Source organism: Artemia franciscana, chromosome 2 (assembly GCF_032884065.1).
Source record: "Artemia franciscana chromosome 2, ASM3288406v1, whole genome shotgun sequence".
Classification (NCBI taxonomy): Eukaryota; Metazoa; Arthropoda; class Branchiopoda; order Anostraca; family Artemiidae; genus Artemia; species Artemia franciscana.
This window is the reverse complement of record NC_088864.1, coordinates 48,109,550-48,134,075: the sequence shown is the minus strand read 5'-3', so window position 1 is coordinate 48,134,075 and position 24,526 is coordinate 48,109,550. Positions and strand designations below refer to the sequence as shown.

General features: G+C 37.9%; 3 protein-coding genes across 6 annotated transcripts in view; 2 read left to right on the top strand and 1 right to left on the bottom strand.

Moving 5' to 3' along the window:
- LOC136042964 (cysteine and glycine-rich protein 1-like) overlaps positions 1 to 24,526 on the bottom strand; it is a 122,673-nt gene that overhangs the window by 79,586 nt on the left and 18,561 nt on the right. Inside the window, exon 1 of one of the 4 annotated variants that reach the window (XM_065727883.1) lies at positions 17,719 to 17,741. The exons of 2 other annotated variants lie outside the window; for them this stretch is intronic. The gene's annotated coding sequence lies outside the window, so the exon portion shown is untranslated. Of the gene's footprint in view, positions 1 to 17,450; positions 17,643 to 17,718; positions 17,742 to 24,526 lie in introns of those variants that run through there. One more of the 4 variants, XM_065727866.1, reaches the window with a different exon arrangement.
- LOC136035102 (craniofacial development protein 2-like) lies at positions 4,646 to 5,764 on the top strand. The gene has a single exon (XM_065716687.1). It carries the CDS (start codon positions 4,646 to 4,648, stop codon positions 5,762 to 5,764), a length of 1,119 nt encoding a protein of 372 aa, XP_065572759.1.
- LOC136035080 (uncharacterized) lies at positions 22,655 to 23,332 on the top strand. Its single transcript, XM_065716671.1, has one exon. The coding sequence runs from the start codon at positions 22,655 to 22,657 to the stop codon at positions 23,330 to 23,332; it is 678 nt and encodes a 225-aa protein (XP_065572743.1).

Sequence of the window (24,526 nt, the reverse complement as noted above, 5' to 3'; positions counted from 1 at the left end):
CACGAATATGGACTCGGTTCTGTGTTTTGACCATCCCTGAGTCGTTTGAACCCCTCCCACACACACACACGCACGCGCGCGACATAAAGCGAGTATTAATATTCGTTGGATATTACACGAAGTCGGATCCACGCAGAGTAAATTTACACTTCCTATGCCGAAATGCCAAGAAAAGTTGTGTCCTAGTATCTTCCATATTCCCCCCCCCCACGTTCGCCCAACCAAATAAATGATTTTGCACACATCTCAAAAATGTCGGGCATCTACAATGACCTTCAACGCTCTTGGTGAAAAATGATTCAACAGATGCGGTGATACGCAAGAACAAGCTGACTCAGTTTGTCGATATTCGAGTTTGAAAGAACGTGTAAGCAGTGCGCTTAGTGATCAATGTTGGCTTCTAGTTAAATTCCCAGATACATTCAAGATACAAGGTAGGTTTTGCCAAGCTGAAATCAGAGCATAGCTAAATAATGAAAGGACATGATGGGTTATGTTGTTAATACTCGACCATCTAGTTACTATGTTGACACTTAAATCCCAATAAAAACTTTATTATACCACCTAGAAACTTGATTTATTTTTCACCAATAGAAACGCGATTTTAATACCTTTCAAGTAAGGTGTGTATTTGATAGTTTTGCTGTATATAACACTGCCAATTTTAAAAATGTAATACCTGATCATTACATTACGGTAATACATAATACGAGATCAGCCCTAATCTCGGTCAGGGATTTGTTAACAACTTGAAATTATGTGATAACCCCAATTCAATAGGCAGTTTGAATTTCAATATAATTAAAGTAGGCTATACAAGAATACAAAGAAACAATGTGTAGGACGAAAGATGCTGTTCAAATCACCCAATGACGAAAAGTTTAAGTTCATGAATACAAGTGAAATATATTAAGACAGGAAAAAGGACAACCAATTATTAAAAAGACATTTAGGCATATCTGATAAATAAATGAGACCACAACTCCTTATCAAGGACGTGCCTTGCTATAAGATAACAAACAAGTATTGGTCCAATAAGAGAGGCATACTTACTCCCGCCCTTTTGCCCGTACCATTTAACCAAACACTTGGAAAACTATAGATTCTAAGACCATCTATACATTAGTTTTCCTGCCCTAGGAATGACACATGGACGGATAATAAATAAACCTATCTATTAACAATTGAACTGACATCATCTTTATACAATCCTAATAAGGGGGTTAATGGCAGATTTGCCTCTCACTCAATCAGACTATCTGTCTTGGCTTTCTCTACAATTAGCCGAGGCTTGATGCCCACCACTATTCGATTTTAATTCAACATCTCGGACAGATTTTTGGCCGGTTTATCTACAGATTTGGTGATAGAACAAGAATTGATGAGAAGTCTGAAAACGGCGACCGGATTGACTTGAGGTAGAGGAATTAAAGAAGTACAGAGACTTCAGTGGGTAATGGGACGTACAGCATGTACTCACTTTAATCTTCTGATGCAAGAGCTGACGGATGTTTCGTATCACACACGCGACCAGCACAAAGTCTGGTCTTTCAAGGCAGCAGGAGGAATGCAAAGACGCACAAATGGTTATTGCCTTTGTCGAGCAGTCGTCTCCGTTCGAGGATGATCCGCTATCGCTTCGAAACCTTGCTAGTGGCACGACTGCTGCAGAAAACGTGAAACACCGACAAAGCAGTGGAAGTCGGGAAGAATATTCTTGACGGAATGGTAGCGAAATCACTGAACGAGCATTCGTTTAAACTGAATGATCAGGTAGTCTTTATGACGGCGAAGCAAAAAAATGGGAGCAGAAATTCACCATTTAGACCCTTCATTGCTATTTCAGCGTCTTCTAACTCTATCCAAAAGACTGAATATGGACGAGAAATCTTCATTTAAATTCGAGCTTTGCTCCTATCCCGCGTCGCTTTTTGACGATCTTAGCAAGTTCCGAAAGCCAAATAAACCAGAGCTGACAAAAGCTATCAAGCGAATTTCAGAAATTGATACTATTGAGGAAAAGCTTAGTCTGACTTGCACCTACGTCTTAGACGGGGGCGCTTTGCTTCACAGGATTCTCTGGGCGAAGAAAGAAACACATTCGGAAATCTTAGACCGATACTGGAACTACGTTTCGGCCAAATATCCAAACGCCATTATTATTTTATGATGGCTACGACATCGCTGCTTCGACAGAAGGTATGATTCATCTTAAGCGAAACAGTGTCACTGGATGGGAAATACCATTTAGCCCAAAAATGAGACTGATCGCCAAAAAAGAGGAATTTTTTTGGTGCAACACGAATAGAGCCATGATCTATCTGAAGAGAGGAGAGGAGAGGAGAGGAGAGAGAGAGAGAGAGAGAAAGAGAGAGAGAGAGAGAGAGAGAGAGAGAGAGAGAGAGAGAGAGAGAGAGAGAGAGAGAGAACACCTAAAAACATATAGAGTCAGACACACAAAGACATGTTGTAATTTAGGGTATTGTAAGTTATAAACAGGGGGCATATATTGTTCTTATGGAGGGGACGCTCGTATAAACTTCAGATAGGACTCATTTGATTGGAAAGTGAAAGTTTTAGTTCACTTTTTAAAAGTAAAAGAAATGCGAGGGTAACTAGCCCCCCCATGCCATAAAGTTTCAATGTTTTATTATTTATTATTATTTCCAGAAAAACTTCATATGGAACGGGTGGTTACATAAACTTCATAAGGGGCTCATTTAATTTGGAAATCGGGAGTTCTAGTGCCCTTTTTAATAGTATAAATTGATGGAAATGCAAGTAGCCACCCCCCCCCCACCCCAAATACATCTGAAAAAATTTTGAGATAGCCCTTTGTTAAAAATTGTTCAAAAATCAGATAACAAAACTCCACGGTCGATACAACCCCCCAAGGCCACGTTGTAAGTTATGCCTTGGAAACATATATGGCTCTTACGGAGGGTTGCCTGTATTAACTTCAGAAGAGGCTCTTTTGATTGGGATTTTGAATTTTAGTTCACTTTTTAAGAGTAAAAAAGGTCGAAGGGAAACTAGCCCCCCCCATTGCACCCTGTGTTCCCCAAACCCATCAAATAAAAATTTGAGATAGCCATTTTGTTAAAAATAGTTCAAAGGTCAGATAACAAGACTTCTGGGGTCGACACAACCCCCCCAGAGCCCTGGGCAAGGGTTTAAAGTCGTGCCCCGGGGGCATATACGTTTTTATGTAAAGGGTGATCACATAAACTTCAGAAGTGGCTCAATTGATTGGTATTTGAAAGTTCTATTTATTTTTTATGAGTCAAAAGCGACCAGAGGGTATCTATCCCCCCACAAACACCCTCTTTTCCCCAAATGCATCAGATATCAATTTTGAGATAGCCAGTTTGCTTGAAATAACTCAAAGACCAGATAACAAAACTTATGGGGTCAACATACCCTCCCCCCTGATCCCAGGGGAAGGGCTGTCACTTATACCCTGGGGGCATATAGTTTTTAATGGAAGAGGTGGTCGTATAAACTTCGGAGGAATTGCTGTTTGTTCATATTATTATTCACCGGGCCAGAGAGCGAATTACCGAAAGTTATTTCTAGAAAAATATAATTAAGTGCTAATTATACAAATAGTAAATACCCTAATTACGGAATATTTAAGCTTGGTGACGCCAATTAACTGAAACTTCAGCAAATCAACAGAGCACTTGGTCTTAAACAACTGGTCAAAAAGCTAACCACTAAAGGGGATACTACGTTAGGCCTTGTTTCTTCTAATTTACATGACTTCTATAGGGAACTAGTACCTGGCACACTGTTGGGCGGGAGTTACTGCTTTACTCTAGGGCTTAACCCTATCCACAAAATTCGGATTGAGTACCAAACTACAACGGTGACCAGAAGACAAACAAGTGACGAAGGCCTTTTAAAATGTGGTATTTGGATTTGTCAAGTGAACTGGGATGAGATTTATAAGGCAGAAGGTGCACATTCAAAAGCAAGCCTGCTACAAGAAAAGCTACAGTGCGCATAGAAGTCTTGCTTTCCCGAAAAACTTCAAAAAATCAGTCTGGGCATTGTACTTACATCAATAAGAATATATAGACGCTCATTCTAGAAAAAAGGTGGCTTTTCCGTGAAGGCAGACGTGAACAAGCAAATAAACTAAAAAAAAAAATCGGAAAATGACAAGAATGTCATCTGAGTACCTATTGAGTCACCTTCTCAGTAGGGGCCCACCCCAGGCCACTCAGCGCGTCCCCAGGTGGCGGATAGGGGAAAGCCTTGCAGATATGCAGGGTAACTCCGGTGGTGATGGAGGCGCGGACCAAGGGGGGACCCAGCCCCTGGGGGTCTTAAAATATAACTGGGATACCCTCGCCTGGGGAACATAAATTCAGGCGGAGGAGGAAGAAGGCCCCTCTGATGTAGACTGAGCTGGGCCCACCGGCGTATGGATATGTCCCGTCAGGTTCAAACCTTCTCCCAACAATGGGTAAAATCGTATGGTATGGCAGATTATCATCGTGGGAGGATCCTCTTCAGGAGGACAACTGCAAAAGGGCGGATGATTCAGCGACGAACAACGGCCTCTGCAAGTTGACGGAGAGGAGTGGCCTACCGCCGTCTCCTAACCAGCCTTGAAACCTTTCCTTTTAACAAATGAATTATGGGCTCTATGAATCAAAGCAGAATTACTACCGCGTCCGGGGAAACCGACGAACCTAGCGACTGGATGATGATGATGATGACGGCAAATGGAAGTAATATTGAACATACTACCGCGTACGGGGAAGCCGACGAACATGCTACCGCGTACGGGGAAGCCAACGAACATGCTACCGCGTACGGGGAAGCCGACGATCATAATAGGCCTATGACGACCCCCGGACGGGATGAGGATACCCTGCGACTCATCTCTACTAAAACTGTACTCAACATAGGAACACTCAACACCCAGACTTTAGCCAAACCAGGAAAAATGGATCTACTACTGAGAGAACTAAACCGATACAAGTGGGACTTAGTCGGGCTATCTGAGATACACCTCCCCCGAACCGGTGAAGAAACTATCTCTGGAACCTCCCTCCTACTCTCGGGACGCACCGATGGCACTCACAGACAGGGTGTTGGATTCATCCTCTCACCAACTACAAAAAAGGCGCTGATCTTCTTCACGCCCGTATCAGAAAGGATAGCAACCATTAGACTAAAGGGATCCGTGTCAAACCTTACCATCATCCAGGTATATGCTCCTGACTCTGCTCGAAGCGATGAAGAATGCGAACAGTTCTACTTTCAACTTCAAAGTGTCACCGACCAAACACCAAAGAAAGATATGCTCATCGTCATGGGCAACTTCAACGCTATCACGGGCAACGATCAAATTGATCGGAGAGATGTAATGGGACCGCACGGCCATGGCCGACTGAACGGAAGAGGTGAAAGGCTAATTAGTTTCTGTAGAGAAAACGACCTGTATATAACTAACACCGCCTTTAAACACAGACACCGCCGTAAGGTCACCTGGAGATCCCCCGACGGAGTAACTGAAAACATGATAGACTATGTGCTGATATCTAAACGCTGGAAGTCCTCAATAATGGATACTGTATCCCTTCCTGGTGCAGACTTTGATTCGGATCACTCACTCCTGATGTCCAAACTCAAGCTAAGACTGAACCCTAAGACGACAAGAATCCCTAGATTCCGGACAGAGCTGCTTCGCGACCCCATAAAAAAGGCGCCTATACCACCAGCCTATCGTCAAAATTCCGAGCTATTCTAGAGAACTTCACTTCCCTCACTACAGTCGGCGAGATTGATCAACTGGCTGAGCATGCAACTTCTGAAGTTTTGGAGACAGCAAATGATGTCCTCGGGAGGAAAACGAAAGACGAAAAGCCGTGGATTACTGAAGAAATAATCCAACTATGTAACCAAAAGGGTCTCTGCAACAACAAAGCTGACCCATGCAGCCCAGACACCTATAAATATCTCAAAAGGAGAATCGAACGGGAAGTCCGAAAGGCCTTGCGTAACCATGTTACCAAGAAATGCAAGGAATGCGAAACCCAGTTTAGGAACGGAAACAGTCAAAAACTCTTCAAAACAGTTCGTGAACTGTCTAGCAGGAAAGATCCCATCTCCACAGCAATCCTAGACAAACAAAACAATCCCACCAACGACGCAAAAATGAAACTCGAACGATGGAAGGAATATTTTGAAGATAAATTAAATCCGCAGATCATTGCCGATCCCAGCATCCTAAACTCTTTCCCCATTAATGATCGAGAACCTCCACGAGCACTCTTAAAATCAGAAACTGAGGCAGCGATAAGATCCCTGAAACGAGGGAAGGCCCCAGGACCGGACGGTATCACTGCTGAACTAATTAACATTGACTCAGAGGACGTCGTCGAATTGTACCACAAAGTTGTGTCAGCCGCATGGTCGACGGGCCACGTCCCACAGCTATGGTGTAAGGCAGCAGTGGTCCCAATCCACAAAAAAGGCTCAAGAAGAGAGTGTGAGAACTACCGCCCTATCAGCTTGACCAGTCATCAAACTAGAATACTGACCAAAATTCTCCTACGAAGAATCCAAGCAATTACAGCCTCCGTTCTGGGTGAATACCAAGCTGGCTTCCGACCTGGACGATCGACCATTGACCAAATCTTCACCGTTCGTCAGCTCATGGAACACTTTGTCGAATTCAACAGAGACCTATATCATCTCTTTATTGACTTTTGGCAAGCCTTCGATTTAATCTGGAGGAAAGGTCTGTGGCACATCCTAAGACATTACGGTATCCCCGACCAAATCGTCACGATTATTGAGAATATATACAGCCAATCCAGAACCCGGATACTCATCACTGATGGACTCTCTGATGAATTCTCAACATCCTCGGGAGTTTTACAAGGATGTATTCTGTCGCCCCACCTGTTCAACCTGTTTCTTCACGCCATACTGTCACTGATACCAGACAAACATGGAGCCAAAATAGGTGGAGTCCTAGTAAACAAGCTCGCCTATGCTGACGACATCGACCAGCTCTCTACAACGGCTGCTGATCTCCAAAGACGAGCAGACTGTCTCAACGAAGCCACAAAACCTTTTGGCATACAAATTAACGCCAAAAAAACGAAAGTTATGGTCACGTCACGCCAAAAACAAGCAGCTACTCCTTCTATAATGATTGACGGCCAGCCAGTTGAAACGGTCGACCAATTCGTCTACCTGGGCAGTCTCCTCACAGCGGACAATTGTCATACCTCCGACATCAAACGCCACCTAGCTCTTGCTAGCTCCAGTTTTAAAAGGCTCACAAATATCTGGAAATGCCGAAACCTGTCGAACCAGCTGAAAGTTCAACTTTTCAACAGCCTGATTGTGCCAATTGCTATATATGGGTGTGAGACCTGGACCCTGAAGATCGAAAATGAGCGCAACCTACTTGCATTCGAGATGAGATGTCTCCGTCGCATCGCAAGAATCACCTACACTGAACATGTGACCAATGAGGAGGTGCGAAGACGGCTGAAGTCCCCCGACACAATCAAAATAAAATCAAACGACAACAACTGCGATGGCTCGGGCATGTCAAGAGAATGGACCACGACCGTCTACCAAAAATCTCCCTCGAAGGAACCATAGACGGATCTCGACCACGAGGAAGACCTCGCAAGAGGTGGATTGAAAACTTTGACCGAAAGCGCATCGCAGAGTTGACTCGAACTGCACACGATAGAACAACGTACCGAGCCCTAGTTCATGCCCTGTCAAAAGAAGTGGCCCCAAAACGTCCCGCGAGGATGGACGGGACTTAAGTAAGTAAGTAAGACAAGAAATGCGGCCCACGAATATACTGAAAAAAAAGTGAATCATTTATTAAGTCAAAGCAAAGCCAGTGGTACACAGAAATTAAAAATATAGTTGGAAAAAAAGAGAAAGGAGTAGATTTAAATTTAGCTAAAAAGAATTTGAAACTGCAAAATAGCTGAATGCCCACCTGGTTAATATTGTCCAGTCAATCCCTCCTCTACCAAAAGATGAAATACCAAAAGATAAAAGATGATCAAAAGATGAAGTCCTCCACTTGATTTTTTGATTTCCCTATTATATCGACAAATGAAGTAACACCGGTTGATATCCCTGTAGATTTAACTAAGGCGTTGCCTGACAGATTATGTTTCCCTTTGGCCCATATTTATAACCTAATAACAAAATCTGGTGATTACCCATCCATTTGGAAAAATGGATATGTTACACCAATCACAAGAAAAGATGCACCACATGGTTTTTATGGAATTAGACCAATTACAATAACCCCTGTGTTTAGCAAAATTTATGAGAGTTTCTTGGCTGCTTGGTCAAAGAAGCAGGGAATTGAGGTTATTGATCCTAGACAGTTTGGAAGCATGCCCAAAACGTCCACTGCCCATTATCTGGTAAGTATGTTGGATACAATTTTCAAACATCTGGATGACCCTGAACGCTGGATTAATCTGATAGCAATTGACCTAAAAAAAGCTTTTGACCTGATTTGTCATAGGCACTGATAAAGAAGCTCCTTTCTAAGTTTAATGTACACCCTTTTTTAGCGTGGATTATAACAAATTTTCTTGCAAATAGTACACAGTGTACGAAGTACAAATCAACTTTTTCTGATGAAATGCTTATATTTTGTGGTGTGCCTCAGGGCACAATACTGGGTCCACTTATTTTTCTAGTCATGATAAACGAGCTAGTAATAAGCATGCCAGATCGCTGGAAATATGTTGATGCCAGATCGCTCCAGGGATAAAACATCCCCCCAGAACCCCGGGCCAACTGTAATTATGCCCCAGGGGCATGTAAGGTTTTTATGGAAGCAATGGTCGTATAAACTTCGGAGGAGGGCTCAATCAATTGTAAATCAGAATTATATTGGCCTTATTAAAAGTCAGTGATCAGAGGGCAACTGACCCCCCCCCCCACTCGGTCCTTTTTCCCAAATGCATCCGACCAAAATTTTGATATAGCCATTTTGTTCAAAATACTTTAAAAATCCAATAAGAAAACTCCGGGATCAACACAACCTCCAGAGTCCGCGGGCAATTGTTATAATCTATTCCCCTGGGACATATAAGGTTTAATGTAAAGGGTGGTCGTATAAAATTCAGAGATAGCTCATTTGATTGTAAATTGAAAGTTATAGTTATAGTTATAGCATCTCCCCCCCCCCACTACACCCTCTTTTCCCAAAATATATCTGACCAAAGTTTGAGACAGCCATTAAGTTTGAAATAGCCCAACGATCAGATGACAAGCTACTCGGGTTCAACCTACCCCCTCCCCTGCCCAAGGAGAAAAAGGTCTTTATGGAAGAGGTGGTGGTATACACTTCAGAGGGGGCTCAAATAATTAGAAATTGAAAGTTCTAATTTCCTTTTTTCAGGTTATTTATTAAGAAAAGAGGGCATGTTTGATTCTGGATCTCCTGGATGCGTTGCTAGCTGTTCACTAAGATTGGTGAAAACAGGGCCACCCATGAAAGGTTGCGCACAGCCTTCCCCATCCACCCTCTAGCATCCAACCCGACCTCCGAATATCCTCCCATTTATAGGGAAAATGGGAGGATAGCTCTATATACTGATTGTAAGTGGAGGTCTCATATCCCCCCCAGCCTCAGGTAAATAGATCTGAGTTACGGAACTTGTTTTTTGTTACTTATATACTTTGTTTAGTTTGATTCTTGGATTTAGTTATTTACGTGGCAACTTCGGTTTACGGTACAAGGGCTATAAGTTATGCAAGTTGCTTCAAACTCAAAACGACCAGAAAACGCTATTAAAGAAAAAATGAAACCCAAAACGAACGGAAATTAGATAAACAATCATAGCAAAAAAAACATACAAGTACTAATATAAATGAATAAATAAATATTAAAACGATTAATGCTTAAATTTAGTATGCAAATAAAGCTTTAAAAAAAAATTGGCTACTGAAGCATAAATGAAACCCAAAATGAATAGAAGCCAAATAAACAATCAATGCAAACAAACATACAATAGATACTAATACAAATCAATAAATAAATCTTAAAACAAGTGGAACTTAAATTGAATATGCAAATCATGCTCCAAGCGAGCAAAAATCACTACAAACAAGATTTTGGGAATCGCCTCCTTCTCTCACTGTAAAAGTCTAAAACCTACTGCGCCATTAGCACTTTACTGAAAACAAATTATATTACAAATATTTTCTTTTGGGCTTAATATTGAATATAAACAGTAAAATTACACTAAAAATTTGAACTGATGTGCCTTCAGCAATTAATATACACGAAATATTCGCTTTAATTTTATTAGTTCTTTCTGACCCTGTTCAAGACAAATACTACCCCCTTCCTTAGCTGTAAAAACCTAAAGTCTACAGCGTCATTGGCGCTTCACTGAAAACGAATTATATTACAAATATTTTCTTTTCCAATTATTACAGCATTGAAGATTAAAATAAAAAATTCAGTGAAATAAAATGTTGAACTGATGATCTTTCATCAATTTATATCATTATATATCAAATATTTAGTTTAATTTTATTTGTACTTTTCCAAGACTGTTCAAGACACATCTAGTTTTCAGTAAAACACCAATGGCGCAGTAGGTTTTAGAATTTTACATTGAGAGAAGGAGGCGATAAATAAACTCTTGTTTGTAGTGATTTTCGTTCGTTTCAAACTTGATTTGTATATTCATTTTAAGATCCACTCGATTTAAGATTTATTAATTCATTTATGTTAGTATCTATTATATGTTTGTTTGCATTGATTGTTTATTTAATTTATGTTCGTTTTCGGCTTCATTTATACTTCAATAAAATATTTGTTTTCGTTTTAAGCTTTATTTGCATATTCAATTTAAGCATTAATCGTTTTAAAATTTATTTGCTCACTTACATTAGTACTTGTAATGTTTTTTTTTTTGCTATGATTATTTATTCAATTTCTGTTTGTTTTGGTTTTCATTTGTTTTTAATAGTTATTTCTGGTAGTTTTGAGATTGAATTTCAGCAGGTATTTGTATCTGCTGATCTTAAGTTTAATATGGCCTTTACTTATCTTTGAAAAACTTCTTTTCGGTAAGTTTCTTTTTTAAATTAAAAGAACACAAAAAACATTTTTTGTGACACCTTGACCTTGAACGAAAGGAAATGAAACATCGGAACTACAACACACACCCAAAAGCTTATCAAAAAGATCCGAGAGAAAGTTAAGACAAATTTCCTTTTCCTAGCAAATATCACAATTATACTCCATATTGACTAAAGAACAGAAAGACAACGAGAATAATTAGCAGCCAGTGAATAGCAAAATCAAAGCAGACATTGAGAAAATAAAAACTATTCCTTGGAAGTACACTAGAAATAAAACCAAAATAAAAAAAAATCAGAAAAAAAACTTAAAAAAGGAGCCACTTTGTGGCAACGAAAGTGAAAAGCTAACAAAGTCAAAATAAAGATAGAACACAATGTTCTGTCTTTCTTTGTCTTCTGTCCATTCACAAGATTGGTCACGCAGACTTCTCCAAGACATCGTTATTATTTTATAGTTAATATTTGGACAGCAAACCTTTACTGGATATTTTAACTTAAGGGGTGAGTTTACGGGACACGTCAACAGCTGAATTATGATATGTGTTTAAACAAATAGGTTTCACTATAAATCTGTCGTGAAAAAAGAATACGCATAGATGGTTAGACATGCTCCCTCATAACAATATTCTTTGAATATTGAACGAATATAGAAAAAGCGAACTTTTTCTAAACGTTGTTACAATTTTAATTATGAAAGATTAAAATACAACTGCCCAAATCCGATTATACGGAAGACAAAATATGATTGCAGCAAAGAGCCTAAGGTCCGAGAAAAACAGGGATAACACAAAATGAACGGCAAAAAGTCCAGTTCCTTTATTTTCTAACGGAAAAGTACGTAAAAAGGGGGAGGGGGTCCAGTTAAACGGCCTCAAGGAGCTACAGAAGTATTTAGCACCTTGCATTCCTATAGCTTTCATTTAGAGTGTCTGCGTCTCTGTTTTGAAGACCCTCTTCCCACAGAAACAAATATCTCCGCGTTTAGCTAATCAAACAGTTCGTGATAACGAACTGTAGTAAAGAGCAACCCGGCTCATTAGTAACCGAAACTCTAAAAAATGGAGTTTTGATACCAATAGTTACATCCAAAAAATTGCATTTTAATGCTGATTTTAAATATGTAACTTTCATCAAGATTAGTCTTACCTATAAAAAGTTACGAGCCTAAGAAAATTTACTTCATTTTAAAAAATAGGGGAGAACACCCCTTAAAAGTCGTACAATCTTAACGAAAATCACACCATCAGATTCAGCGTATCAGAGAACCTTGTTGTAGTAGTTTCAAGCTCCTATCCACAAAAATGTGGAATTTCGCATTTTTTGCCAGAAGACAAATCACGGATGCGTGTTTATTTGTTTTTTTTTTCCCCAAGGGTGATGTATCGACCCAGTGGTCCTAGAATGTCGCGAGAGGGCTCATTCTAACGGAAATTAAAAGTTGTAGTGCCCTTTTTAAGTGACCAAAAAATTGGAGGGCACCTTGGCCCCCTCTCACGCTCATTTTCCCCCCAAATTCACCGGATCAAAATTCTGAGATAGTATTCATCATAGTCGAAAAACCTAATAACTATGTATTTGGGGACGACTTACTCCCCCGCAGTCCCCGTGGGAGGGGTTGCAAGTTACAAACTTTGACCTGTGTTTACATATAGTAATGGTTACTGGGAAGTGTACAGACGTTCTCAGGGGGATTCTTTTGGTTTGGGAGGGAGAGTTGAGGTAGGGAGGGGGGGGTTACGTGGGAGAATCTTTCCATGGAAAAACTTCTCATGGAGGAAGAGACCTTTAATGAAGGGGCGCAGGATTTTTTAGCATTATTTAAAAAATAATGACAAAATAAATGTAAAAATTTTTTCTACTGAAAGTGAGGAGCAGCATTAAAACCTAAAACAATCAGAAATTATTGCGCATATGAGGGGTTTACCTCTTCGTAATACCTCGCTCTTTACGCTATAGTATTTTTAGTAATTTCAACAATTTATTCTACGGCCTTTGTGAATCATTCTTAAGAAATTGGGATAGAATTTAAGCTTTAGTGTAAACAGCGAGGTATCGACGAGGGATGAACTCCCTCATATACGCAATAAAAACATACGAATATAGAAGTTCGTTACGTAAGTTAAAAGTTCTAGTTGCCTTTTTAAGTAATCAAAAAATTGGAGGGCAACTAGGCTTCCTCCCTCTCTCCTTTTTTCTCAAAATCTTCCGATTAAAACTATGAGAAAACCATTTAGCCAAAAAAAAAATTTAAATGCGAATTTCGTTTTAATTATTTATGTGCGGAGAGCCAAGATGAAAACATGCATTAATTAAAAAACGTCCAGAAATTAAATAAAAAACAAGTTTTTTAAATAAAAGTAAGGAGTGACATTAAAACTTAAAACGAACAGAAATTACTCCGTATATGAAAGGGGCTTTTCCTCCTCAACGCCCCGCTCTTTACGCTAAAGTTCTTTACTGTTTTAGGAAGTAGAGTTAAGAGAAAGAGTCAAACTTTAGCGTAAAGAGCGGGGCGTTGAGGAGGAAAAGCCCCTTTCATATACGGAGTAATTTCTGTTCGTTTTAAGTTTTAACGTCACTCCTTAATTTCATTAAAAAAAAAAACTTGTTTTTTTATTTAATTTACTATAAGGTCAAACGATAAAGCGTCCGAATAATACTAATAAAAATCGAAGGAAATTATTCAAACGGATATATTAAAAACCTAAGCATTAAAATGATGATTGAGAAACAATAAATAGTCAAATACATAAAGAAAGAAAGAAAATTATAACTTGAAGGACGGTAAAAAAGGAAAGAAATACAGCCCAAAAATCAGCAAATAAAACATACGACATGCTACCATAAAGGTTGGAGCGTCAGTTTTTAATCTCCAAATTTAGAAGTTTTATTTCGTTTCCTTGAAGTTTTTAAAGGTTCTGTTTTGATTCTTTAATAGCTTTGCCAGAGTCCAACCGTTTACTTTACGTATTTTTTTTTGTTTCCGCGCTGAAAGCGCCATCAAACAACTATAGAAAACTAATTCCTTCCTGGGATGAGCTAGTCAATAGAGATTCATCGTATCTTGGCCAACCTGTAACATGTTACATTTTCCCGATTTTTTAAAGATACTTTTGAGAAGTGCAGTTCAAAAGTGGTTAGTTCAAAAATAAAACCCTGTAAAATAGTCACCCTTCAGGCATATAGTGGATAAAAATGCAATTTCCATAAATGAGCCCCTCTCCCTCCAACTACAACTCTCAGACCCAGCTCACTTCTCTAAAACAGAGATTTGCCCATCAATTCATGACGGTAACCAACCCTAATAGAAGAATACAATAGAAAAAATCTTGGTCGCCAAATAATTTTTTTTTCCTTTATGGCATTCCTAGTAAACACCCTCTTATATATTCAGATTAGTAGTTGGTTCAGTGTCGAATCAGGAGTTTAGAATAGTTGTGCCCAATTCCTGTTAATGTGGATTATTTTGGTCGGGTATGTTCGCACGGAAATTTCGGGGGGATTACCCTAGTGAAAAAATACATTGTATTCGTAATTCAAATGTGAAGTGCCCAGAAATTGGCGAACAATCAGGATCTCGAGAGGGTCTTAGTTAGGCCCCGAGAACCTACTTTTAGAACCTATATTTTAGACATTGGGGCCATAAAAGAAAAAGGGACGCATTTTGCAGATTTATGACATAGAATGAAACATTTCACAACCGTATATACATTTTGGTAAAAAAAAATGTCACTTTTCACCAAAGTATAGCTATATATAGGTTACAATAGGCTGCGATACAGTCTATAGTAACCGAAACTTTAAAATCCGCTTTGAAAAAACAGTCAGGTGAAAAAATCTCTATTCAAAAGTGATGCAGGACAGAAAATTATTAAACATGGTGTTTTTAACGGTAAAAGTTACCTGAACGGTGAAACCTAGTTACTAGACTATTTTTTAGAGTTCGACAAACGAACTATTCATATGGACAATACCGTCTGCGAAATCAAGTTTTGTTGAGGCAATTGGGATCTTTTTTCTGCCCAACGACGATCCTTTCATATTTAAAAAGTTAATTTGTAAATATCTAGTCAAATATGCAGTTCCACAGTACTGGGGGAGGAGAGTATGGGACTTCGGTCTTGCTGAACTGCAGACTCGCTAGCTTTTTAAGTATTTTAATTAGATCTAAAGAAACGCCGTCCCTCGCCAAGATCTCCCCAAGTTTGGCTTTTACAAAGGAATTAAACCCATCACTGAAGTCTGGTATATATATATATATATATATATATATATATATATATATATATATATATATATATATATATATATATATATATATATATATATATATATATATATATATATATATATATCTGATCAACTATACACACAAGGGGGCACTGGACCTTTCTCAAATCTAAAAATACTGCTGTTTCCTTTATTTACTTTATTTTTCAAGTAATTAGTATTTTTTCTGTTTTATCAATATCCTTTGTAAATATGAGCCCTCTCAAATGAATTCCTTTTGAAGTTCCTGATACGTATAAATATTAAAATGCGTATTTACTTAATCATGGTATAAGCTACAGCTGAAACAAGCGATTGAGACAAGTCTTTAGCTTTAACTTTCATCAAAAAGGCAAGAAACTTCAGTACTTAAGTATTATACGAGAAACATTCGAGAACTGAAGTTTGGTTAATGCTAATGAAAAAAAACAAAATTATGATGAAAATGTAATAGTTTAGAAACAAATTTGGGCTATATATATTGGGGGGTGGGGGTAAAGCATAGCATATATTAAATACGTAACCTAAGGAAACCTATTCTAACCTAACCAAACACCGACTGAATACTTAAATAAAATATAGCTAAAATGTATTTTCCAACCAAGCCAAAGCTAATTGTCTGGTATAAAGAAGTTGCTTGACTAGTTTTTGTCTCATGTTTGCGTCATACGCGATGCAAATTCTCGAGTATTTCTCGTATAATACACAAGTACCGAAACGTGTATCATTGGATTAATCAGTTTCAAATCTCAAATCCCGTCCTAGAAGTAGGAAGACGTGGAGATAGGCACTTGTAAAGCGCCTTTCCAGGCCTTAATTGGACTGTAGATCCATTCTTGAAAGTTACACTCACCTTAAGGAATAATTTCCCGTGGAAAGGAGGGTCGCTCTTTTTGTCTTTTGCCCTATTACATTATACTAGAATGGAAGGAGACATGTTATTCTGCAGGTGATTCCCCTTGTAAATTAACTACTGTAATAATAAAATATTTATACCATTCATTCAACATAGCTCTATCTAATAGATTTTTGTGGTGATTTTAAGTCCAGTTAATTTTTACTCGCTTTTACAAAGATATCTGAAATTTAACTTTTTTTTCTTTAGTTAGATTGGGTTAAAGAGAAAGAAGGTAGGGCTTAAAGTCCTGTTCAAATCAACAGAACTGTGTTCAAAGCCTTAGAAAAGCATACTCGAACAAGAACTAAGGATCTTTAGACAAGTTAAGACCCGAGTTATTATCTATCCTCCATAATGAATTAAACTGAATACAAATTTGATAAAACTGAAAACCCCAGTACTAAACTTAGATTAAACTGAAAACCGCGGTATTGTTGCTGTATTTCCAGTCTCCAGAAGGAATCATTATACAATTCCTTAAAACTTTCTAAGACACTTACTTATATTGTTCCTTAAGGCGTATTAATAGACTTTACCCACAGCCCCCCCCCCCTAATGGTCAAATATGTACCCCTAATAGTCTTTCAAATTGATTTAACGGTAAACAAGCAATAGGTAACCTACTTGTGTATTATATGGTACACCCTCCAAAAATCTAGATTTACGGATCAGACAATAACCGGTTTATACCTGTCAGTATTCGAAGAAAATTAACTTAGGCTCAGTTGAAATCTACATTGTAGGAATATTTTTATCAAATATTTAATATAGAGGTGGTATTTTGGTTGGGTTAGGTATGTAACATAATTCGTTCTGTACGCTCCTCCCTACCATAATTTTTTGCAGTAGTTTTCATAATTTTTTACTAAAGCATTGTGTTTTTGTCATATTTTGGTATATTTCTACATGATTAGGACCTAACTTCACTTGTCGATTGTGTACTATACAATACACAAGTACCAAGCAATATAAGAGCAAATTCAACGCATGGAAATTTCATTGCATATATAGAATATGAGGTACGCACTGGACCATTAGGAGGGGGGCAGTTTATTGGTGCGCCTTACGCATAATAATACAGCCAGGAGATATAGAGTTAGCTAGGCCTTTTCTAGTTAGATCGATACTTCTATAATCAGCTCAACAATATCAACGTAGGCATACATACCAACAACAATGCTCGGTACTATCAAACAGTTTTAAGACTACTATTGGAGTAAAATCGTAACACTAATGAAAGTCCTTGACAGAGATTCGGCAACGGAATTTGATCAACATCAACACACTCCTAATGATCTCATCAAGAGCGCTTTGTTCGCACAACCAACGGCAAATCTCATAATATACTCTTGTAGTAAGGCGTCTTTCACCAGTGTCAGTGTCACTAAAGTACAAGTGCCCGAAAAAGAAAATATACTGAAATTAAACGTACTTACCTGAAAAAACAGAGAAGGATCTTAATTTAAACAACAACAAAGATTACAATGTCTTTCCATCACATAAACAATAAAGATAATCACGCAATGAGGAAATTCTATATACCGTGAGTTGTAGACGAACACTAATCAAACATTTCACTTCTTCAGCAAAAGAAAAAAAGCAAAATAAAGATTCAGGTTTGGCACCCCAAATTGTCACGGTTCCTTCGTTATTCTTTAGCTTATCCCATGATTAAATAAATAAAAACCATGCTTTTTCTACTAAAATTAAGGAGCAGCACTAAAACTTAAAACAAACAGAAAGATTCCATACATGAGGGTGCTGTCCCCTCCTCAATACTCCGTTCTCCATGCTAAAATTTTCAAGAACTTTCAGAAAAAGGTCTGATTCTAATTACACGACCCTTTTGTTTCAGGAATCGTTCTTAAAGATTTAAGAAAAAAGGTCAAACTTTAGGGTAAAGAGAGGGGTATTCAGGAGGGGACTGCCCACCTCATATATAGAGCAATTTCCGTTCGTATTGATGCTGGTCCTTACCTTCAGTAGAAAAAATTTGTTTCATTTAATTTAATTTTTTATCGTTCTTCAAATAATCCCAGGAAATATGCCATCCTCCGTACGAATTCCCCTAGACAATTTTTGCTTACAATTCCACTCGAAAAATAATCCTCAACATGCTTTCATTTGAAATAGACTCGTTCTATTTAATTTTGATCCTTTTTAAGGTCATGGGAGAATCCCATCTGTGTGGAAAATATTTCCTGGAAATCCCCCCCAATGGAAAGTTTTTCCCGCAGAAAATTTCCCATGGAGAATTTCTCCTTGTGATAATTCTTCAATGGAAAATTTCTCCTTTAGAAAATCCCCCCACGTAAAAATCATCCAGAGATTTCCAACTCCTCTGAAAACTTTCCCCGGACAGCTCCCCAAAAGCATCTCCACGTGTAACATGGGGTTGCCAAATAAAATAAAATGACAAAGACAAATAAAATGAATTTTACATACAAATTCTGCCGAATTCCCCCTCCTCTCCCATGTAAAATTCAACCAAGAAAGTTCACCCGAAAACTTCAATCCCAATGAAAAATTCTTCCCGTAAAAAATCCCCCCCCCTGAAAAATACCAGTATACTTCGCTATAACAAATACTATATGCAAACAATGGGCAAATTTCATAACTTGAGGCCCTTCCTCCGGTGGTTGTGGGGAATCGTGTCATCTCCAAAGACATAGTTATTGCACACTTGAACTATACTGAAAAAATGACAATCTCAAAATTTTGATCAGACGACTTTTGGGACAAAAAGGGGGTGGGAGTGGAGCTAGTTACCCTCCGTTGTTTTGATGACTTAAAAAGGCAACAAGAACTTATAATTTCCGTTCGAATGAGCCCTCTCGTGATGTTCTAGGACCATTGGATCGATACAATCATTCCTGAGAAAAAAAACAACAAACAAACACGCATCCGTGATCTCTGGTAAAAAAATTCAAAATTCCAAAATTTTGCAGGTGGGAGCTTGGAGCCTCCACAGTAGGGTTTTCTGATACGCTGGGATCTGATCTTGGGATTTTCGTGGATTTCTTTCACTTTTAGGGAGTATTTTCCCCCTTTTTCTAAAATTTGGCAAATTTTCTCAGGCTTATAGGTAAGACTAAACTTAATAAATTTTATATATTTGGGATCAGCGTAATAAGCCGATTCTTTTGATATACCTATTGTTATCAAAATTCAATTTTTTAGAGTTTTGGTTACTATTGAACCGCATCGCTCCTTACTTAGTTGGTTACCACGAAATGTTTGATTTTTCGGTTTTAGCATTTTAATTTTGCCACCATTCCGAAATGTATATTTATAAATCATAGATTTTCTAATATGTCTTCTTTTAGTTAAGGCGAAATAACAATACAGTAAGATACTTGTACAGAAATAGCAGGAATATTTATATCACAACGGTTACGAATATTTTAGAGAATAGTTCCAATTATGGAGGATAGTTCCAAAAATTGAGGGACATCAGTCAAGCTCAATTGGGATTCGGATTAATGTTATTTTTATTTAATATATATATATATATATTTATATATATATATATATATATATATATATATATATATATATATATATATATATATATATATATATACATATATATATATATAGATATGAAACTATTTTTTGGTTATTTCATTAGCCTATTTATTATTTCATTAGCCTATTTACATTTTGAAATGTAAATTTTACTATTTACTATTTACATTTTACATTTACAAATGAAGAAATTGGCATGAAATAAAAGGCTCAAAAATGACTCATTCTAGTTAAGAATTAAATAAAAACAACAATTTTTTTAACTGAAAGTAAGGAGCGACATCAAAACTTGAAACGAACAGAAATTACTCCGTGTTTGAAAGGGGCTGTTGCCTCCTCAACGCCCCGGTCTTTACGCTAAAGTTTGACTATTTCTCTCAATCCTACTTTTTAAAACAGTAAAAAACATTAGCGTAAAGAGCAGGGCGTTGAGGAGGGGACAGCCCCTTTCATACACGGAGTAATTTCTGTTCTGTTCATATGAATGAATGAATGAAACCTAATACGAACAGAAAAGATTGTCCAGTCAAAGATTGTCCTTGTCGACCAACCATTTAGGGCCAAAAGAAAAGCTGGTGGATATCGTAAAGAAAGATTAGAGGAAAATAGGAACTTCTTAGGAGGATGTAAGGAGGGAAGTTTTGAATAGATTGGGATGGAGGAGGAGCCTGCGTAACTGCATTGACCTCAAGCGGCTTGGTGCTGCAATGAGTTTGTTAGGAGTAGTAATAGTAAAACGAAGAGAAACTACTATGAATGAATAAATGAAACCCAAAAGGCACATAAACTAAAATAAATAATCACATGAGTAGTACCCTATGCAACACCCCTACGGGAGCCCTATCCCGGTGTACTATCGGAGTTGCTGGCCCCTTGTTTCCACCTATACTCCGACAACACATAGGGAGTATACTAGAGCCAAATGAAGTAATCAATCCCTCGTGAGATAAGAACGTTCCTGGAAACATTGCATGCCAAAGAATATTGTCGCAGCACTGTCACAGCCCCATGTCGTAAATGTCGTATCTATGTATCCGATGAAAAATACATTTGTTCGCCAAGTTTATTGCGCTGACGAAGCAACACAGTGGTTGCGAGAGCAGAGTACCCATCTGGCGAGAATTATAAAGAAAGGAAACTAGTCCGAGTTAGTCATTACATAAAAGTGAGCTTGAATCATCAAGATGTTTAATAAAAGGAATTTTGATGTGGATTGTAATATACAAGAGATTCGTAATCAATGTATTTTTTTCGTATTCTTAGTGGACGGAGACTGTTTTTCATAGTTTTGGTTTATCAAAACACATTTACAATCCTTTTAGTTACCGAATTGTATGTATATCATCTTTAGTTTTAAAGACACCGCTCACTACCAGCCATTCTTGAACTTTCGAATTCAATCTATGGAATGTTTTTGAACCTAGACCCTTCAAGGGACGGCAAAGAGCAATATCAAAACGGGGGGTTTACGAGCTTAGCCCTTGGGGTGAACCTTATTTATATGATTCTGAACATTCTGATTTTTTTTTTTTTAACATAATTTTTTTTAACCTAAGAAATTTTTTTGAACTTAGATTTTTTTTTACCATAATGCCTCGCTGTTTAGCCTACCCTAAGAGGGGATACCAAGACCAAAGGAAGTTATTGAGATTTTTCAAAGGCCACTGCCTATTTTTCTTAATGACCTTTTAATAGCATGGAAGAGAAAGACTATTGAATGTCTCGCTGTTTACGCTAAGAGGTGAAACCAAGACCAGATGAGTTTCTGAGATTTTTCATAGGTCAGAGATGCAACAATGGGAAACTTCTTTATTTTCGTTTATTCAACTATAAATTAAGGAGCTCCATTAAGACTAAAAACGAAAAGGAGTTGCTCCGTAAATGAGGAAGTAAACCTCTACTTATTGCCTGGCTGTTGACGCTAACAGGTGAAACCAAGATCAGAATTTTTTAAGGTTTTCCATAGATCAGAGTTTTATTTTTCTAAACAACATTCTAATACCATGGGAAAGAGCGGCTATTGAATGCATTGCTGTCTACACTAAGAGGTGAAACAAAGACCAGAGGAATTTCTGATATTTTTCATAGGTCAGAAATACAACAATGGGACAATTCTTTTTCTTTCGTTTATTCAAGTATAAAATTGTTCCGTATATGAGGAAGCAAACCTGTATTTGTTGACTCGTTGTCTACGCTGAGAGGTGAAACCAATACCAGAGGAGTTTTCTGAGATTTTTTCATACGCTAGAGTTTAGCTTTGTTAATGAAATTATAGTAGCATAGAAAAACGACTATTGAATGCCACGCTATTTACGCTAAGAGGTAAAACCAAAACAAGAGGAGTTTTTTGAGATTTTTCATAGGCCAGAGTTTATTTTCCTTAATGGCTTTACAATACATGGATAATGATAGAATGCGGGAGACCCAAGAACGGCATAGTGAACCAAATACGGATTTCCACAAAGCGCCATTTTTCCAAAGAACTGCAAAAACATAGAGCCGCTATTCGTTTCTGGTAATCCGGCGCTTCTGTGGAAAAGTTTGACCCACAACCAGAGTGAAAGAAACGCTCCGTCAGCTCATATCTCTGCCGAGGTCTGGCAACACAATTTGTTGAAAGAGTTTTCAGAACCTGACTAAAAAGTGGAATATCCCCATAATTGTGATCTTAATCGGATACTGTCAAAAAAGGCTGCACCCACGTTTATTGTTTCACTGTCTGATGTTAGGAATTCCGCGCAAAAAATTAAGAAACCTTTTTTAAGGGGTACACATAATATTTGTGCTAAACACATTCTTCTTGGAAGTCCCCTACTATTTTGTCACCTTGATCTCGTGTTCCAAATGGTGTTCACAACTAGAATAGTTCCAGCCTCATTCTCTTCTGGTCGTCTTACTCCTGTTCCAAAAAAGAACAAATTGCTGAATGAGTGTTCTTCATATCACCCTATTACAGTTACTACTACTTTCTGCAAGATTTTTGAAACACTCATAATGCCAGAACTTACACATAAATGCTACATGCCGCCATATCAGTTTGGCTTCCAAAAAAGCCTAGGATGTGCCCAGGCACTTGCTGCACTATCGTCAATACTTATAGATGCTGATAAGTCTGGTGATTCGCTCGTCCTAGGGAGTCATGATGTAAGCCACGCTTTCGACTCTCTGATTTACGCACAAATTCTCCTTGATCTATATAAACGTGGAGTTGACACGTCTGCCATTCGTGCTTTGTATGATATGTATAACCATCTTACTCTTGTAATCAGGCTACCTGATGGGACCATAACACGTTTCGTTATTCCAGTCCGTCCAGGCGTCATACAGGGTGCCCTTACCTCTCCAGTTGCCTTCAATAACTGTATCCTGAACGCCCAATCCAGCGCAGTTCCTTCGTGTATTTTAAAAGGGATTGATGTGTCACTTATCACTTATGCAGATGATATTTTTAACCCCAGTCGAACAGTACAGTCGTTCGAAAGGAATTTTGCTATTTTAAGTAAGGAATATGCTAAAAATTAACCTTACATTCAATAAAGAAAAATCGGACGTGGTTCTGTTCAACTGGGGTGAAACTTGAGCAGGATTTACTATTATTCTCGACGACGCACCAATTTCCCCAAAATCACAAATGAAATTTTAGGGGTTCCTATCGGTGACAGTCTTAAAGCAACTAGAAGGCTCTTGATCCTTCATTTCCAACGTCAAACAGAAACTGCATACGGATGCTTAGTAGCAAACAAACTTCGACTGAACCGAAAACTGCTAGCAAAACTTTACAATGCTTCTGCACTCCCAAATTTCCTATACCTTGCACCTTTTTGGCGTACGTTTACGATAATCGAGACGAAGGAGCTTTGGCGAATCTATTTCCGGTATGCCAAATACCTGCTTGCCCTTCCACCATGGTCAAGCAATTCCTGGGTCATTAAAAGATACGGCGTCATAGACCCGAATGCTTCTATCAGAAAAAGCATAGAAGCTTATAATAGTAGAATTGGTCGGCATCCATGGAGCGCTATTTTGATTCAATGAATGTTTTACTTTTGTATGTTTCAATTGTTCTTAAGTAAGGTGAAGTGTTGTTTAGTTTGTTAGATCATTTTCTTTTTCCTCTTTTCTTTTATTCACATTATAATCCGTTTTTCATGTATATTATAACGGGTTATAAACAAATTCAATTCAATTCAATAACATGGAAAAATGACTATTGAATGCATCGCTGTTTGCGTTAAGAGGTGAAAACCAGACCAGAGGAGTTTTTGAGATTTTTCATAGGTCAGAGATGCAACAATGGAGCACTTGTTTAATTTTTTAGTAGATTCAAGTATAAAGTAAGGAGCTACATTAAGACTAAACACGAACAGAAGTTGTTCAGTATATGACATACTGTATTATATTTATATTAATATTATATTTTGTAGTATATTTATGCTAAGAGGTGGAACAAAAACCAGAGGAGTTTTTTGAGAATTTTCATAGGCCACAATTTTTACACTTCTATTCTGACTGTTTCTAAATGTTCTGATCTGTTTCTAAAGAAGAGAAAAAAGTTCAACTTCTGTTCTGAATTTTCCCAAAGAAGCGAAAAAAAGCTACATCAGTTCTAATCCCCCTCCAAAACAGTGAAAAAAGTTCAGGTTCTGTTCTGAATCTTTCCATAGAAAACAAAAGAACTTAAACTTCAGTACTGATTTTTTCCAAACAAGAAAAAAA

Bases quoted from the DNA above. Each gene is read 5' to 3' on its own strand.
- LOC136035102 (XM_065716687.1), top strand. From the start codon at position 4,646: ATGGGCTCTATGAATCAAAGCAGAATTACTACCGCGTCCGGGGAAACC.
- LOC136035080 (XM_065716671.1), top strand. From the start codon at position 22,655: ATGGTGTTCACAACTAGAATAGTTCCAGCCTCATTCTCTTCTGGTCGT.